General features: G+C 28.0%; 1 protein-coding gene and 1 long non-coding RNA gene across 3 annotated transcripts; one reads left to right on the top strand and one right to left on the bottom strand.

Annotated features, from left to right (window-relative positions):
- Positions 1-18: 18 nt before the first annotated feature.
- Positions 19-11,377, bottom strand: LOC107439095 (uncharacterized). Of its 2 annotated transcripts, none has more exons than XM_016051612.4 (5): positions 11,074-11,377; positions 9,637-9,753; positions 7,280-8,662; positions 3,366-3,455; positions 19-777 (listed from the first exon to the last, which is right to left on the bottom strand). In XM_016051612.4, the coding sequence occupies exons 3-5, from the start codon at positions 8,657-8,659 to the stop codon at positions 433-435; spliced, it is 1,815 nt and encodes a 604-aa protein (XP_015907098.1). In that variant the 5' UTR covers positions 8,660-8,662; positions 9,637-9,753; positions 11,074-11,377; the 3' UTR covers positions 19-432. The 2 variants fall into 2 exon arrangements, with proteins under 2 accessions (XP_015907098.1, XP_015907162.1); XM_016051676.4 differs by lacking the exon at positions 11,074-11,377 and adding an exon at positions 10,629-10,880.
- Positions 1,867-2,488, top strand: LOC147803033 (uncharacterized). Its single transcript, XR_015429657.1, has 2 exons — positions 1,867-1,983; positions 2,231-2,488. It is a non-coding gene; the product is annotated as an uncharacterized LOC147803033 (long non-coding RNA).
- Positions 11,378-18,825: the final 7,448 nt, after the last annotated feature.

Genomic DNA, 18,825 nt, shown 5'->3' on the forward strand with positions numbered 1-18,825 from the left:
TAATAAAACAAGACACAATCAAATGTAAAAGTTTCTTTTATTGGAAAGTGAAAATGTATGATACAGCTTTGACCTATTTGATGTTATGTATATTTGAAATATGTGATAGAGGTGGATGGAAATATAATATTTTGTGTCAAAGTTTTTATGGTAAATTTTTAAATTTGAAGCACATGTTACGTTTAAAAATTATTTTCTAGCATATGACATTCAATTAATGTATTTACAAAATGCAAGATAGCAGTATTAACAGCTAAAAGTAAAGACATTGTCACATGTGGAAGAAGTAAAATGATTTAGGTCAGCAAATATGTATGATAAAAAAAAATTCTGATTGTGGCATTTGGTAACATCCAACTATAAACTTCATCGAGTTGGTGGTCATGAGTCCAAAGATAACAGGAAAAAACAGTTTCTATCAATCACCTAATGTCAAACAGCCACAGGTGCAGTTTCTTTCTTTTCATACTCATCAATGTACCATTGTTGATTGATGTGTATGAACTTGACTAGTAATTGATACAAAGTATCGTGTGATTTTGCTTCCACATAGATAGCAACAAAGAAGGCCACAAAAAACAACACTCCACACACTAAGTTCCCAATTTCTGAGTGAGTGAGTTCTGTTCTTTCGAGGTCTACCTTGGTCCCTTTGTCGTGCTTAAAAAAGAGGACAGTCAGTGATGCGCACGCAACCATTAAAAGAACAGAGAATATAAAAAGTAGATGTAATATTTTATCCTTTCTGGAACAGCGTGGAAATTGCCAATGTCGTATCTAAAACGGAAAAAAAAAAGATCAATGAATAAAAATCAAACATTTATATTAACTTTTACATAATTGAGGAGTTGAGTGAATGAAGGTCATAAGTAATATTTTATTTAATAAATTTGAGTAAATATGTATGCAAGGGTTTGTCCAGATATTTTGTGAAAGGTCCAGTTTTTGCGAAATTGTCAAAAAATTACTCACATTCTTTCAACCAGGGTACAGCTTTTATGAATTTGTGCAAATAGGGTCCGGTTATTGCAAAAAACTTTTTCAAGGAGTTTTTAAATTGTAAATAGATACAAGTTTATGCTCAGCACTGTAAAATTATAATTAAAAAAAATTAAATTTTCAAAAATGAGTAATTGTTGCTTCTAAATTAGAGATGCAACATACAAACATTTGGTATTTAGCCTATACTGCTGAATGCAGAATATTAATTTCGGACGAATAATGGAAGAATCCTCTGAAGAAGACAAAACTTAATTCGTTTACATATATCTTTCTCGTTTTCTACCCTGGGAAGGGTTTATTCAATTAGCAAAACAATAATGAAGGTAAAAAAATGAAAAATTAAAAGAAAAATCATTTTGTGAAGGTTCCGTTTTTAAGTTGAAATATTTTATGAAGGGTCCGTTTTTATGAAAAGATATTTTGTGAAGGGTCCGTTAACGGACCCAAATTTCTTCTAAACAGCTTTTTATGTTCACAATAAGGAAATATAAATAATGCCTTTATTTCTTATCCCTTAAACATCCGGCTGATAAATCTAAAAAATACTTAAGATTATCTCAAACGCTATAGACACAGCTGTTGGGTCTCTCAGAATTTAAATTTGTTGCTATAGAAGATTTTAAGTTACCGTACATCTCTGTGTATAAGTTGACCTGCTATTCTTGAATATGAGATAGCAAATTTTTGGTATTTTGAGTGTATAAGTCAACCACTGTTCATAAGTTGATTTCTATTGCTCTAGACATTATGTGTTAAATGGTACTAAATGCATGGTGAAAGGGACATTTAAATATTATTGTAAAGTATTTTAAAAAATGTGGAATTACGAATTTTTTGGATGGGGATGATGATTATTTTTTGTAGGACTCAGCAGATGAAGATGAATCCATCCTAGAGTGGGGGATCTGTATGACAACACTGCTAACGCTAATGAATCTGACACGGATGATGTTCAGGAATGTTTAAATTAGGAGATATATAGTATGTTTACAAATTTTCATTGTGCTATATTTTTTGAAACACTCTTGAATAAATTATGCTATTTTTTCTTAATCTTAATTTTTCTTTGAATATAATTCAAAGTATTGCTTCTAAAAAGCATTTATGTGATGAGAGACTTTTCTATAAGAATTGCATATAACATATTAAAAAATTATTTTTGAAAAGGGTAAATTGATACAGAGTAATTCATATCTATTTCATTGTTTATAATGCATCTATATTTCAGGATCAACTTTATTACTAGTGTATAAGTTGACCCCGTCTTTTCGTAAAAATTTTTGGGGTTTGAAAAGTCGGCTTATACACCTATATACGATGATGTGATGAGACAAAATTCCTTACGAGTAAACAAGGCAAGAGGATCAAAAGGCACTGGCAAATGTTGTAAAATAAACCAACTGTGAATTTCTAATGTTAGGAAGAGTCACTTTTCCCTTAAATAAATCTTTTGATATATAAAAAGCTTATTAAAGTTTATGTTGGATCAGTGTGGTCTCTTTATCTTCAGTGCCATAGAAATCAAATTAAATGTTGAATTTCTGAAATACATAATTAAAATTTTAGGTGAGTTGTTACTTTGTCAAGAAAAAAGGATTTTTTTTATTGATAAACAGGGATTCATTGTTTTAATGTGAGGACTAACAGTGTTCACATAAACGAAATTATAGATGATTCGAAAATTGCTACGATCTAATCTGTTCATGATGTCACTCTCTGCATCTTGAAAACTGCTTTAAAAAGCATGCAGGGGCAGATTAAGCATACAAGGGGCCCTAGGCCATTAAAATTTTTGGGGCCCTTAGATTAAATCTTTTTCTCGTATGTTTTTTATTTGTTCAAATATAAAAGTAGTTATATATCTTTTCATTTAAAAAAGCATATTTAAAATAAAATAAATAATAATAAATTAAATTTTACTTTATTTTATTAAATTAGAACTAAAAAATAATCATAATATTTTGAAAAAGCATTGTTTTTCTTAATTTATTTTCAAAAAATCCATTTTAAGGGGGCCCCTAATTATTGGGGGCCATATCCTAGTCTGACCTAATGGGTAATCCGGCCCTGAAGGCATGCCTAAAGTAATGTAGTTTTGCCTAGAGAAATTTGTACATTATACGTCAAGTTCAAAATTTTTTTTCTATATTATGCGAAAAGTGCTATTAACCATTAGACTAAAAACAATTGTCATTTTTGTACAATATATTGATGAATCCACAGTACTGAAGAAACTTTTAAGAAATGTTGTAGGAAAAAAAAGTCAGAGTTTTCCTTTGTTTTAACACCATGGGCCAACAAACTATTAATGTGTAATCAAGATACATTAGGTAAAAAATAAACAACTGATTAAATCTACTTACTTTAAATTTTTTATGCCAATGATATTGATACTGACAAAGCTCACAACTGGCAGGTCTACGACCTCTTTTATGGCAGACTTCTAACCATCTCTGAAATAGAAGAGTGAAAAATGAAGTTCCATAATTTTAATAATAAAGATTAAAGCCAACTTCAAAATTCACAAATCAATATAATTCGATAGTGAAATTTATTTTTGATTTTCAACATTGGTTTTGATCTTAATTATCTTCTTCACAAAGTTTTTATTCTTAACACATGTTTTAATATTACATTACAAATAATTTGTAATTTTGAAAATCAACACATCATTGCATAATTGAAATTGAATAATATGAACTGAAATTGAATAATATGAACAAACTAAAGGGCTATCTAGAGAGACCGACCACTCATTTGTTTGGCTGGACAGCGTTGAAAAAGAATGCCTAGTGATCGGCGATGAAAGATGGCGAAAACTTATTGTGACGTGCTTGGTCTGTCCCAGGCTGTAGTGTTAAGAAGAAGAAAGGGCTATTGAAATATTTAGCTAAAATTAATTATTCCTTATTATTATTACTTATTCAATTATTTGCCATTTGGTTAGTTGAATCATTCACTATTTGAATAGAACAATCCCTACATAGTCCTATATTGTTTAACATTTGTAGGCGAAAATATAATTTAAATATGAATGTCATGTATATTTTATATTGAATTATACGAGGAACACATATTAACAAAAAGAATTCAATGCAACAAAATAGTTCAAACTACAATTTACCATCTAAAATTTTTAGCAAATTTACAAGGTCGTAAGCGCTTCTTTTCTGTTATTCCACTATTATATTTTTGTTTAATTTTACAAGACTTCACTAAATTTTCTAAATCCAAATAAATCCATTTCTGATTTTTTTTTTAAATTTTACTTAAAATATTTTTACAAAAAAGCATTAAATTAATTTAAAACTAGTTAAAATGCATTTTTTATCATCAAACTTTTGAAAGGTTTTTATGCTAAAGAGTTTTTTCGTTATTTTTTATATTCATTTTTGTAATGTAATATAAATAAATCCAACTACTAATTATTTATAGTTAGTTAAAAACTAAGTATTTTAAAAATTATATATTTAGTATGCATTTTTAATAACTAAAATTGAAAAATATTTAATGCTTTTGTATGACATAAAATGTTAAATGGACAAGCAAACTAACTTGCGTTGCTATGATGCTTATAGATTTCCTTTCAAGTTTTATTGTTCTAATTTAATTATGATGCCATTTGAATAAATAAAATAATTTTTTCTATAATATTATAACTATTGCTTTATCAGTTACTCGTTTTTTATATTTTATTAAAAATGTTTTATAATTAAATTATATGATGCAATTAACAGGGTATCTGCTACATTTTAGATTTTCAAATTCATGACTAATTCCAATAATTTTTTATGACTTAACGAAGTTACTATTTTCTCTGACAGAAACACAATAAATTTATAAAAGCATTATACAGTGAATTCGCGATAACTCGAATGTGATAGGACTGACGAAAAACTTTGACACATCGGAAGTTCGACTTACCGTTAGTTTCGGTTTTGGACTTTCAAAATATTGTCTGATTATTTAATTAATGCTTATTAATTACAAATCTTCTAATTGCTTACAATATTTAAGATAATTTTTCTGACAAGTCATTTAGGATAAGACTGTTTGAAGCACTTTATGATACCCTGGTCCATCGGCTGCAACTTTGCTGTTGTGTTTGGCGGGAGAAACTGCAAGTTTACTACTTTCAAATTAGGAAGATCACTATGTGCTGTGCATTTATCCATAAAGAGTATCACTTTTCTTTTTTGTGTGAAGAATTTCCGATCCAATTTTCTTACATAGTCTTCAAATAAAACTAATGTCATCCAAAACTTTTTGTAATCCAAAGGATACGTTTTTACATTCTTGAAACATCGGGGATTTCGGTATTTCCGATAACAAGTAAGGGCAATTTCTCTGTCCCAGACGCATTTCCTCCAACTAGGACAGTCAAACGTTCCTTGCTCATTTTACCCCCCCGAGCAGTTTTCATCCATAAACATCATAGTCTTATTTGGAAGACATTTAAAAAATAAACCCATTTCATCAATATTCAAAACATCATTTTAACTGTATCCTTGAAGTAAATTTGGTAACGTTTCATTCAACCACTGTTCACATACTTCAAGAGGGACAGCCTTAGCTTTTTCATGAAGAGTGCGAAAGACATTGTGTGTGTGTTGCAAAGGAAGGGGCAAGATATCAGCTCCTAGGTTTTTTTTCTTTCTTTAAAAGATCAAAAAAAAATCGAGTTAAAGGGAGTAAAATTCGGTTAATCGAGAATAATTAACAAGAAATTGAAGATGAAAGGGTCGAGACCTCATAAAAAAAATCGAGTTATAGTAATATTCGAGTTATCGTACTTCGAGTTATAGCGAATTGACTGTAATAACACTAATTGAAATGATAGGTATAACCAAAACTGTTATACTCTGCATCTTCATATTTATAGATTATAAATTTGAAAAACAGAGTAAAGAAAGTTGAAGCAATAAAATAGCTGAAAAAAATACAAAAGCAAATAATTTTTCTTCTTCTTTCTTTCTGCAGAATTATATTCGAAAGCTACTTTTCTTGTTCATCAGAAAGGAAAGAAACACTCCTGATTTTCTGTTCTCATTTTCGAATAAAAAAAACTTGCCAATGACTGAAGGGAAGGATTGATTTTTCGTAGACCTAAATCTAAATCCATGACTTTCCATAATTTTTTTTAAAAAATAGTTAAAATCATGACATTTCATGACAAATTTTGTTCAATACCGAAATTTATGATTTTCCAGGTGTGCAGATACCCTGAATTAATGTATAATTTATTAATAATTACTTTTCACTCTATCAACTTCACGGAATTGCGTAATCTTATTGGGAGAAAATATTTCAATGTATTTAAATAAAAAAAGAAAGAACGTGACAATTTTAAGATAGAGATTTGTTTTTCGTAAGAAATTTTTCTATGAATAAAATATTCACTAAGAGAAAAAAAAAGATTAATTCTCCCACCTCCTAATTGCCTATATTTTATTTGTCTACCTCCTAATTGCCTATATTTTATTTGTCTATGTCAATTGATCTTATTATGTTTAAACTTTGATAATAAAAATAATGAAAAAAAGTAAGATAAATAAAAGTTGCTTGATAAAATAGTGATAGCTTTTGAATTAATTTTTAATCTTAAATCAGAAATAATTTTATTCTTTTAATCAACATTTTTTTCTGATACTTAGTACTTTAAGTAATATTAAACTTTCAATCCTGATTATACACAATTTACTGTTTTAAATTTCATAATAAATTTTTTTTACCGAGATAAGTAAAGGTACTTTACCTTTACTTTAGTTATTTGTCTTCTCACCTCACTTCCGACTTTGACATAATCATGAATTTCATTTTGATTTCACCAATCTCAAAACCTATCTCATCTGCTTTTCCTATAAGATCTTTATTAGTCGTATAATAAATTTAAAAAATTCAGAAAATAAATTTTTTTTAAAAATTTTATTGAATGAAGCTGCTTAAACTTGAATTAGATATTGCCTGGCTTTACAATTTATTTTTCAACTTTGTAATTAATGATGTTTTAAATTAAGGTACTTCTTAATTTATGTATGCATTTGTGATAAATATTATGTGGTTCATGTAATCTGGTATTGAATTATCTTGAATAATTTTATCGATTCAAACATTTCTATTAATATATCTATACACAGATTTGCTTCGATTATTAGTATTAGTTGTAGTTTTTTTAATATTTTTTATTTGTGAATTGTGGTCCTGAGGCCAAAAAGTTGGAAGACCCTTGATTAAGACCTTAAATTGTGTGCAAGTTAAAATTACTTGTTTTACTTACCATTAAGCAACCACAGTGAATGTATTGCATAGTCCCAGAACATCTGCAAGGTGAAATCAGAGGATCATTTTCCCTAGCTGTCATATGGCAAATCTTACAAATAGGTGATCCATTATCTCCATAGCTACTGGCAATACTGAGTTGAGCTGCAGATGGTGACATGGGGATTACTTTTCCTAAAGTTATATCAGGCAGTTCAAATGGATCATCTATTGCTTTTGTTTTAGGTTCAATAATATTAGGCACATCATTAATTTTAGGTACCATAGGGTCTTGTGCGTCTTCAGCATCACTTGAAGATTCAGACTCAAACACGGCAAAATTAACTGTCGGTGTTAAACTGTAACTTCTACTCCGAAACTCACTGTCTAAGTTGCTAGCACCAGTATCCCAATTGATGCTGCTTGGTCGTTGTAATCCAGATGGACCGGCAATCGGGTCACCGTTACTTAAAAATAAAGGTTTCGAATACGAGTTACATCCATTATCGTGAGCTCCGAGGATATTTGTACTTTGATTCTGAATGTAATTGTAACTGGGTGGAAATAGGCCACGTTTACATACAGATGTAATTCCACCGTCACAAGGGTCTGGTTCACTATCAGCACTTTTGCATTTCTGGTTTAGTAACCATTTCTTTTTAGGTTTGCTTAAATAATTACTTTCCCTTAAGGCTGGAGGTTGTGTATCCTCGAAATTGTTTGTGTTGTCAAAATAGCCACAACATTGCATTGATTCTGGATATGGTGCAGGTATGAATGATACTGGTTGCTGAAATAAGTTGAGAGACTGAAAATTATGGTACAATGGAAAATTATCACAGTTAGTAGCTTTCTCCCTTCCTTCAGACACTGAACACGAATTTAAATCACGAGAGTTGTATTCCACCATTTCAGACATATTCCCATTATATCTTAAATCTTGATTCATGCTTGGATCCCAAAGCTGAGATGATGGATCATAATATCCACTACATACTTCATTAACTAGCATTGGGGATTGTTCTGTGTCGTCATCAGAATCTATAGATTCTGCATAGCCGTGTTGGCTTTCAGGAATATTTGGTATGAAAGACATATTTTGTTCTAAGTTATATTCTGAGCGATCATTTGGAAGAAAACTATAGGTATCACAGGATCTGCTAGAAGTTTGAGGATGCATGCGAAGATTAGGTGCCACTACATAGTCCCTGGCATGACTGTTGTAACCAGGGTCAAGATTAGGAGCCATAGAATTGAGCTGTTGAGAGCTGGCTATTTCACTTGAGGCTTCTGGGCAATCATGACTAGTAACTGAGGCAGATGTTGTTCTTTCGGAATTTCCATCTTGAGAACCTGCTCCTGATGGTTTAGCCATTCCACCTGATTTATGTTTGCACATAGTCTAAAAAATTAAAAATATTTAAACGTCATCGCCAACTAATTACTATATGTTGCAAAAAAAAGTGGGAAAAAGTATTATTTAGGAAAGATTTCCGTATTGGTATCTACTCTAAGTTTTGAATTAAGCTAAAAGAAAGAGAAACTATAATAAAAAAAAATTAAGAAGTGGAACAACTTGAAGAATATAACTCGTAGGCAAACTTAATTTATTTTTCTACTTCATGCAGCCACACATTTTTTACAATTATATCATTGCATTTGACTTTATTTATAATAATCAGTATGGAATTTTTTGCATAAATAAAAATATTGTTTTAAAAATGTATGGTTTTCAAACAAATTTCACCAAAATAGGTGGAATATATACATGACTAATTTCACGAAATTTCATTGAAACTAATTACAAGAGTTAATTAATATTGCAATCCTCAATAGTTGATTATAATTGCTTGCAGAAAGTTTTTTATTTTATCTAAGTCCTTTCCATCCTTCCTTTCAACATTTGAAAGGAAATTTCTTTCTTTTAAAAGTTCAAATCCCTCTAAAGTTGAAAATATAATTTAAAAAAAAAAAGACAATTGAATTAAATCCCATTTAATTCTTTTGAAAGAGAGGAAAATAGGAAAGATAATTTCCAAGCATAAATTTTTGTACCACATTAATGAAAAATAATTCACAGTATAAAAATATAAAATCTAAAGAATTCTGTAAAAAGTGAAAATTGTTTTCCTTAGGTATGAATACCAAAGAATCTTAAATAAAGTGAAAAAAAAAATAAATAGAAAATATATAAATAGCAAAAACAATAGCAAAAAAAAAAATTGAAAAAAAAAAATTGAAGGAAATAAGAAAGAAGTTTTGTAATTTAAATACTACTAAGTGAACTACATGCAACTAATCAGGTTGGAAAAAAAAAGTCATGTAAATGAATTTGTTATACAGTGTAGAAAAACAAATGAAAGTTCAGTGACTTACAGTCTAAACAACACTATTGAACAGGCAACAAATCAGGTTGCAGAAAATGTCATGTAAATGAGTTTATTATCCTCCAGATGTGTAGACAGTTCTTGACACCATTCATATCCAAGATTTCTGAAAATAAAATAAATTAAAAATTGTCATCATAAATTTTTTAATAAATTTAAAAAGTAGGAAGTTAGAGAAAAATTGATTAAAATGAAGTTTTTTTTGCTACAAAATAAAAAAAATCTTTCTCTTTACTCTTAATTTTTGTCTTTTTTTAAACTATTTCGAAAATTAATTTAAAACTACTGATTTCCTTAAATTTAAATTGAGAATCTCTTTCACAGTCAGCTTCTTCAATGCTTCAAAATAAATTCTTAAAATATTAAATTATACAATTAATAATTACAGATAGATAAGATACAGATGATAAGGATATAATTTGTATTTATAGTTTAATAAAATATTACATTTCTTTTATTTGAAAACTTGAAATGTAAATTAAGTTGCAGTATTTAATTCAATTTCCTACTGCAGTTATCTTTGCCTTGTACTAATAAAAAATTTCATTGAAAATTGGCAATTGATCAATCCAGTTTTAAAAAAAAACATTAAAGAATAAATTTTAATAAAAATATAAATTATAGTTATTTAATAACTACCTAAAAAGTTATTTATATTTGAAAATATTTAAAATTTTATACTTGAATATGGTTTGCAGGATAACGTGTGATTAAAAAATAAAACTTTCATAGAATATAGCTATAGGACAATTTCATATTTTTTTCTTTATAAAAATATCTACTTTGTTTACATTGAAAAGAATGGGATCAATTTTAAACAAACAAAAGAAAATCAACAAAAATTAACTGTGATAAACAAATTATAAAATCTTCGTATACTAGATTATACTCTTTTCACTTTCTTCACACTATATAATAAATGACTGGACATTACTACCGTTAAGAATGTAAACAAAATAAAAGGAAACTTCCTATTTCTACCTTCCATTTAAATGAAGGACAGGCCACGGAGTTGCGCTTTTCTGTCAAAGCGAAAACGAAACAACTTCCGAAAAATTATAAAACTAAGAATCATTATAAAATAGAGTGACCAAATTAATTATAGAACATCAATGAGCACTTAGATATCAGCAAACCATTTTAAAATTATAACTTTTTCATATTTTTTAACGATAATAAGAATAACGCAACGCAATACACGCACTGCGGCAGTGTATGTCCTTATCTTAAGATAAAAATAACGTCCGAAGAAAAAAAACATACAACCCTAATAAAATAATAACTTAAACCGAAAATGAGAAATATTTTTTTTAATTTATTAATAAAAAACTTGTTTATAAATAAGCTTATAAAAAGAAAAACACAAATACACACCATTTTCTATATAAAAATAAACTAAATTATCAATAAATAGATTAACACTCACCTTAATAACTTATCGGTTGGTGGTGATTTTATCTTTACTAAAACCAATGTCGTTTGAGGAAAGGCATAAAAAACTATTAGAGGTTTTCAAATATATTTCTTTTTATCTAAAACAAAGAATTAGCAGACGATTTCTACTATCAACTGCCCTATCCTCTCGTACGCACAGCTGGAAGGTATAAAGTAATGCTACTAGACCCTGACAACAAGCAAGATTTTGACGAAATGTGGCCATCGACCAATCATAGCACAGCTCGGCTGTGAACGGTTCTTACGTCTTTCCCCCCATTGCCGTTGTTATGAGTAGAACCAGCCAGCTTGGTAACAACTTTTCCACGGGAGGGTTTATAAAGGTCTATAACAGGAGTCAATGAATTAATTCTTAAATTTTAATTACGAATTTTCTTTTAGTAGGAATATTTCTTCTAGATTATGGATCGAATCTTTTTTTGTGATTCATCGCATTCCAAGCTTAAATAATTTTTTTGCATTTTCTGTTTATCGTTTGCTTAGAGTGATTAGTATTATTTATTCCTTTGTTTACGTCTTGAAAAGAAGATTTCTAGCGTAACTTTTTGCCAAGAGTCTTCTTTGCTGTGAGTCACTGGGTGCTAGTCGGGGAGGGTATAATATAGCATAGTTCAACATCCTCATAACTGGATTTTTTTTAAAAATTATATATAAGTACGTTATAATTAATCAATTTTATAAAAAATTCACACAACTCGTATAGAATACTGTTTTCTTAGTTTGTTATTTTAGAATATACTAATTAAAATTTTAAAAAAATTGTTCACTAAAATATTGAAGTTTAAAACATTGCATAGTTCAGAAGTTTTTTAACGTGTAAGTTCATAAATGTCAATCAATTTTAAATATTCATATAATCATTAAAAAAAAAAATTACATAAATTCGAGTGGTTATTTCCACTTTTTGACACTATATTATTGTTTATAATTTGCAAGCATATAATTTTTAAAATGTGAACATACGAGTATAAAATATTGCATATAAAATATAGTATGAGGTATTGCCCATTCTTCTAATTAGATAATTATTTTTTTTGAAATTTAGTTATTTCTTTGTTGATTTTTTTTCGTTCTTGCAAGTTTTTTATTATCTGTTGGGGAAATACGTGGGTACTGCTAGGAAGTCCACACACTTTGACTAGATCGACTAGAAACTCCATCGACAACATAATCACAAATAAAGAAGTGTAAAAGTTTAAAATTCGGGTTAGCATAAGCATTAATTAAAAGAAAGCGCAACATAATCAAGTGGGGAAAAAAGAAAAGCAAACGATAATTTTGGAATGTCTTGAGATAATTGTTTTTTTTTTTCACCAGTGTTCATTTTTAATGGTTTTACATGATTTTGATTTAAAATATTTTTATGTTCTCTTTATGATTGACTTATTCACAACTATTTATTGGCGGCAATTTCAATACATAATGAATACTGAAGAAGGAAAAGAATTCAGTAATGGCTGGAGTTGAAAACCAAACCAGCCCATTGGGAGGATACAATAAGACAATCATCATCAATTCATGCAGTTTTAGCAACCCATGACTTGAAAGGTTGTGGCGCTTATAAAAGTTTATACAGAAGAAGAATTTGCCTATAGGGTAACTAGTGATCGCAATATGCAATCTCAATTTTCTCTTTTTTGTGATTAATCTCATCATATTTATTACTATTGATTAACTTATATACATTTTTGTATTTAACCCTCTGTACTCCGAGTACTTAAAAATGCTGTTTGAACTAATATAAGCACAAATTTTTTTTAAATTATATAATGCAGAATTTTTTATATAATTTTTAATATTCTTAAAACATTGTGGTCACTAATTATCACGGTATAAAAAAAATATTTTTATAGTGGTGACTGACTGGCACCTCAGCGGCGACATCGGAGTGCTAAGGGATAAATTTATGGCAAACAAATTGCGTTCATTTTTTAGTCACCACAGAAAATAAAAATTCTTAATACAGTAAATTGTCAAAATTATATGTAAATATTCAAGAGAAAACTACAAATATTCGAAAATTAACACTTTCCAGTAATTAAAAATGATTGTTCCTTATATTTTATGGCCACTTATTTAAGTACTTTAATTTAAAACCAAACCAGAAAAAAAAAATTTGACTTATATATAAGTTATAGTATTTATTTTGGTAGTTGTGTAAAATTTTAGTTCAAGCTTATATTCCTTTATCCAAAATTCGTCATTCCATGCAAAAAAAAAAAAAAAAAACTTTTAGTAAATATTTGTTATTTTATTTAATAATCGAAAAATTTCGAAATTGTAAGGTATACAAAATTTTGCATTATTTTAAAGAATGTATATATACATAGTTTTTTTTTTTTTTTTTTTTTTTTTTTTTTTTTTTTTTTTTTTTTAAGAAAATTTTCTTTTAAAAAAAATTTGAGTTTAAAAAAATCCTTTTCAAATATAATAACATTTGTCCATTAAATTTCGATTTATCATTTGATCATTTCTGGAAAAATTAATGCCTGAGATATTTTTTGACAAAAAGCTTTAATTTTTTGAAAAAGTCGCATCCTCTCCCCCCCCTTTTTTTATTTTTGTTGCTATAATTACTGAACTACATTTGGAAAATATAAGTAATTAAATCCGTAGTTTAAATACTTTCATTCATTCAGTTGATAAAAAATTAATTATTTCGTGGAAAATATTCAAATTTTTTCTTGCTTTGTAGGTGATCTTTCTCTTCAGTATTTTAAAATCTTAAAATTTCATTATTAGAGAATTTTTTCTTTACGTTAACGGTAACTTTAACGTAAGGATTTAAAATATTGAGACCAAGAAACGGTAACTTTAACGTAAGGATTTAAAAAATTGAGACCAAGAAACACCTAAATTGGTGTATAACCAACGAAATGTTTCTCCTCAGTGAAGTTACAGCTTCGGATTCTTAAGAAGATCCGGAGCGTTGGAAGGATGTATATATAAAAATAAAGTCAATGTTACTAAAAAAAAATCTTATTGCGAAACATACGTGTGAACTACATCTGATCTGGCGATTTTTTTACGTTTCTCTTAATCGAACCAGTAACATTTCTCCGTTAGTTTTGCTTTTAAGTATATAGCTTTTTATTATTTTTTTTAAATTCAATTAGTACCTATTAACGAGTTCTATTCCAATTTTAACATCTATTAGCTTTAATTTAAAAAGTTACACAATGAGCTAGTGAGTAAAAGGATATTTAAGTAGTTAATATTAATGTTTAACATAAAGTTTATTACCACATAACATATTACATGTTAATAAGAAATTATTTTTACGCAAACGTACATTTCTTACTTTTCATTCTAATATTATTCAGAAATCATATAAAAAATAATAAAATGAGAAGAAATAAAAAACGAACTGTAGTTAAAGTAAAATTGTAGAATTTGTAAAACTGTTCTTCCATATCAATGAAGATCCACTCTTACCTATTTCGTTGATCTGAAGTATATTTCTTACCGAAATTGGGATAATTTCAGCAAAAGTATTTTCTCTATTTATCGCTCTTTAATACCATTGTACCAATCGCGTAACAATATTCAGTTGTTTGTAATTATTTCAAGTTTTATAAATTACCAAACTTATAAACATTAAAAGAATTGAAGACTTCTTACCACTTAAAGAATCTATATGGATTGTTCGTGGCAAATTTGTAAATTATTGTAAGAATTCAAGAGTCTTTTTACTTATCGAATCTATATGAATTTTACTTGACAAATATTTAAAGATTGAAAGAATTTGAGACTGCCTACAACTTATCGAAACTGTATGAATTTTTTTTTTGGACAATGCGTAAAATATTGAAAGAATTTGAGAGTGTCTACCACTTAAAGAATCCATATGGATTATTCTTGGTATATTTATTAAGTATTGAAATAATTCAAGAATCTACTTACAACTTATCGAATCTGTATGAATTTTTCTTGACAAATATGTTAAAGATTGAAAAAATTCTAGACTACCTACAAGTTTTCGGATCTATATGAATTTTTCCTAAAAAATATGTATAACATTAAAAGAATTCTAGAATGCTTAAAATTTATCGAATCTACATGATTTTTTCTTGGAAAATGTGTAAAATATTGAAATAATTTGAGAGTGCTTACAACTTATTGAATTCATATAAAGAAATTTTGAAAAATGTGCAAAATATTAATGGAATTCTTGACTTTCTACAACTTGTCGGATCTGTATGTTTTTTTTTTCCTTCCTGGAAAATATGTAAATTATGGAAAGAATTCGAGATTGCTTCCAACTAAACGAATCTATATAGATTGTTTTTGACAATTATGTTTGTATTAAAAGAATTCAAGGTTTCATTTTTACAACTCGTCATATTTCACGTTCTTCATCAAAACCAATAAATAAATTATAGATTATAAATATTAGTAAAAAGAACGAGCCAACATCCGTAGTACATACTCCTTTGAGTTACATAATCCGGATTCTTAACGCTTGTATTGCATACAGCATTTTCTTCGAAATAGAAAATTTTTTTATTCCACAAATAAGATATTCACATAAAAGCTACCATTTACGATGGCATAAAAACAAAAAGGGCGAAATACTGGATGCAGACGGACGCAAATATAGTGCACTTAACTTTTATAAGTGTAATCTGTCACTTTTTTCCGTGAAGAATTTTCTTCTCCGTGAGATCGTTTTTCAGAAAAATATTTCAGGAATTCAAAATGTGTCTCTTTTAGTCTGTTTTATATTTAAACACCAGTAAAATTTATTATTTATGATATAAAGCATGTCATATAAGTAATTGCAATTATGTGCTTAAAAGCGTTTACAATAGATCACTATAAACTATTAAAAATTTTGATACGGTTAGAAAATCGAATTTAAAAAATTTAAACCATTTTTGCGCGAATTTCTTCAATCTTAATATGAGGCTTAAAGTTTAACCACATAATCATACTTTTTAAACTTAATTTACAAGATATTATAGTTTAATTCGAAAAGCCGCGTGAATTAAATTAACACCTTATTTAGGTTGCAGCGAATTGGCTCCATATTATGGTTCATGGTGGACCTGAAAATAACCACTCGCTACATGGAGAGTTAACTGAAAAAATAAGTAGCGACTTAAATTAACTCAGCAACCGACCTCTTTTTTTATATAGTTTTTTTTCTTTGAAAATAGTTTAATAATAAAAGCACATCAATGCGGAAAACCGCTGGAAAACAGAATTTTCATTAAAATGTCCAATGTCCCCATTCAAAATTTTGATCCTTCAGAATCCATCTATTTGTGAAGGAAAGATTCATTGTGGAAGGAAAGTTCTTTAAAAATTCACAATTCAAAGTTGTAATGTATACATATATTCTTCCCCAAATATTTTTAAATAAAGTTCTTTAAAGTCAGTATGTTTAATTAAATTTTGTCACATATTTACATTATTCTTATTATTGAATTAACTTTTTATAGCCGTTGATTATTTCCAACGTGAATTTTTTTTGAAAAATGCAATTTAGTCTAAGTCAAAAAAGGAAAAATAAGTTGTAAAAAGTAGCTTAATGAATGATAAAAACCTATCGATATTGGTCATCGACTCATTAGGTTTGAGGAAAAGTGGCTACTAAGTTATTAGAGTCTGCAGAAAATTTAAATTTTCAGGTATAGTTTATGGTGTCAATATTATGGTTCAAGTTTGAACCGAATTTTCAGAAAAAAATGAACACAGCAATCGAATTTATGTTGCTTTTCATAAAAGTACTAGGTCTTCAACAATTAAATCTTTAGAAAAAAAAAAACCTAAAAAGTTGGATGATAGCTTACAGATATAAGGAACTATTTCATTCTCCAAAGCATGCACCCATGTCTTCTCTACACTTATCTACACTGCGACATATTGTCCTGGTGGACGAGAGCTTTTCAAATTTAGAATGAGGTGGCAGTCAGTGGGGACTAGGTCTAGTGAGTATGGAGGATGATGAAGAAGTTTCCATTCTAATTCCTATAGTTTTGCAATAGTGAACTGTGCTATGTGCTGTGAGGTAATGTCATGTAATAAGACTGGGGGCGATCTGTTGATTATCTAGGCCAGTGCTAGGTTCCCCAACCTTTTTATCGCCGCCGACCGGTCAACGTATATATATAACGTGTATATACAACGTATATAATAACAATTTAAAAAATACACATGCTTTATAACAAGTATTTTTCCGAATTAGAATTTTTATAGAAGTTTGCTGCCTTCTAATATAAGAGTTCACTCTTGAAACTACTGATCATGCATGAAATATCCTATTACCCTACACCTGAGCTCAAGAATTTGCACTTCATATGATTTGCGAATGATACTAAGTAAACTTGATTTCTAGTGAAACGAATGGATATTATTTACATACTCATTTCGTTAGTTTATTAATATATTAATTCAAAAAGTTAAAAGAAAGGAAAATTTAGGTTTATAATACCCTAAATTAAACAAGAGTAACACTAGTTACAGTTTTTAACTCTGACATTCTTTTCATGAGATAACTTCTTTTGCCGACGAATTTGTCCGTTTTTTATTATTAATTAAAGCCAGCTTACGCATTCTTGTTATTTTTGCATTTTATATTTAAAATTTTAAAGTCGAATGACATGCATGAATCGACCCCTAGTTCAAAGAGTCAAAGTTAAATAGTTGCAAGGGCGATTTCTTCGAAAAGAATTAACTACTCCGGTGCAATGAAACAATTATCATTTATAATTATTCTTTTTTCCATATTACGAAATATTAGATCCGAATTTGTATTCATTATTTCTTCAAAGCGTGTATTAAAACTATTATTATAGGTTATTTAAGTAGAAAAAATCCTAATGTTAGAAAAAGAACAATTTTTGAGATGATTATAAAAATAGCACGTTTTTCGAATCTTTTTTAAAGTTTTTTATTTTAGTAGTTGTTTAACAAAACAAGGCATATCGAACATTTTCCTGATATAGCAGTATTTTTTTGAACTGTGCAAAAGTTGAGAAATCATATAAACAACTTTTTAAGCTAATATTTTCAACTTTTCAAAACAAAAGGGTAACTTTCTTTAAGTTAGGGCACAAGAATAACTTAGAATGTCGAAATAAAATTGTATGTCCATAGTCTTTCGTTCATTTAAAAAACAAAACAATCTGTTGTATTTTTTCGCTGCGCACACATGCGCATTTACTTTTCATTACTCGAATAAATAAGAAACAATAAAAAAAAAAGAAAATTAATAATTTATTTTCATTTGTCGTAAACAATAGTATTTTTAGTAAATAGCCAGCTGTTCTGCATCGAATGATATTGTGTGTGATTAGTAGAATATTTTTAATTTCTTAACAAGATTTAATTTTCAGATAGCTGGCAATAATTCTAAGTTTTCTTTCAATAAGAACTTAGCAATAATTTAAAAAGTAATTTTATTTTAAAGGAAAACATAAAATAAAGTACTGAAACGATTGATTAGTATATTATTGGAAAATAATATATATGGTAGAATAAAAAATAAGATTTTGCGTTAAAATTTAGTAAGAAAGTTAGAAAAATAATTCTGCGAAACAAGCGCAGACAGATAATTTACAAATTTATTTTAAGATTAAGGCGATATATAGGATGTAAAGAAGTTTTAAGAACATTAAAAATGCTGACTACGTATTTTTAATAATATTTATAAAATATATATTCAAGAAATTGATAAATATATTATTCCAAATCTATGCATACGTATGTATATTATTGA

The sequence above is a fragment of the Parasteatoda tepidariorum genome, chromosome 10, assembly GCF_982258835.1.
Source record: "Parasteatoda tepidariorum strain Cologne lab strain chromosome 10, Ptep-v5.0, whole genome shotgun sequence".
NCBI lineage: Eukaryota > Metazoa > Arthropoda > Arachnida > Araneae > Theridiidae > Parasteatoda > Parasteatoda tepidariorum.

Coding starts and splice junctions, on each gene's coding strand:
- LOC107439095 (XM_016051612.4), bottom strand. CDS start 8,659: ATGTGCAAACATAAATCAGGTGGAATGGCTAAACCATCAGGAGCAGGT. Junction 3,456..7,279: donor TTCACTGTGGTTGCTTAATG/GTAAGTAAAACA, acceptor CTTCTATTTCAG/AGATGGTTAGAAGTCTGCCA. Junction 778..3,365: donor ATTGGCATAAAAAATTTAAA/GTAAGTAGATTT, acceptor TTTCCGTTTTAG/ATACGACATTGGCAATTTCC.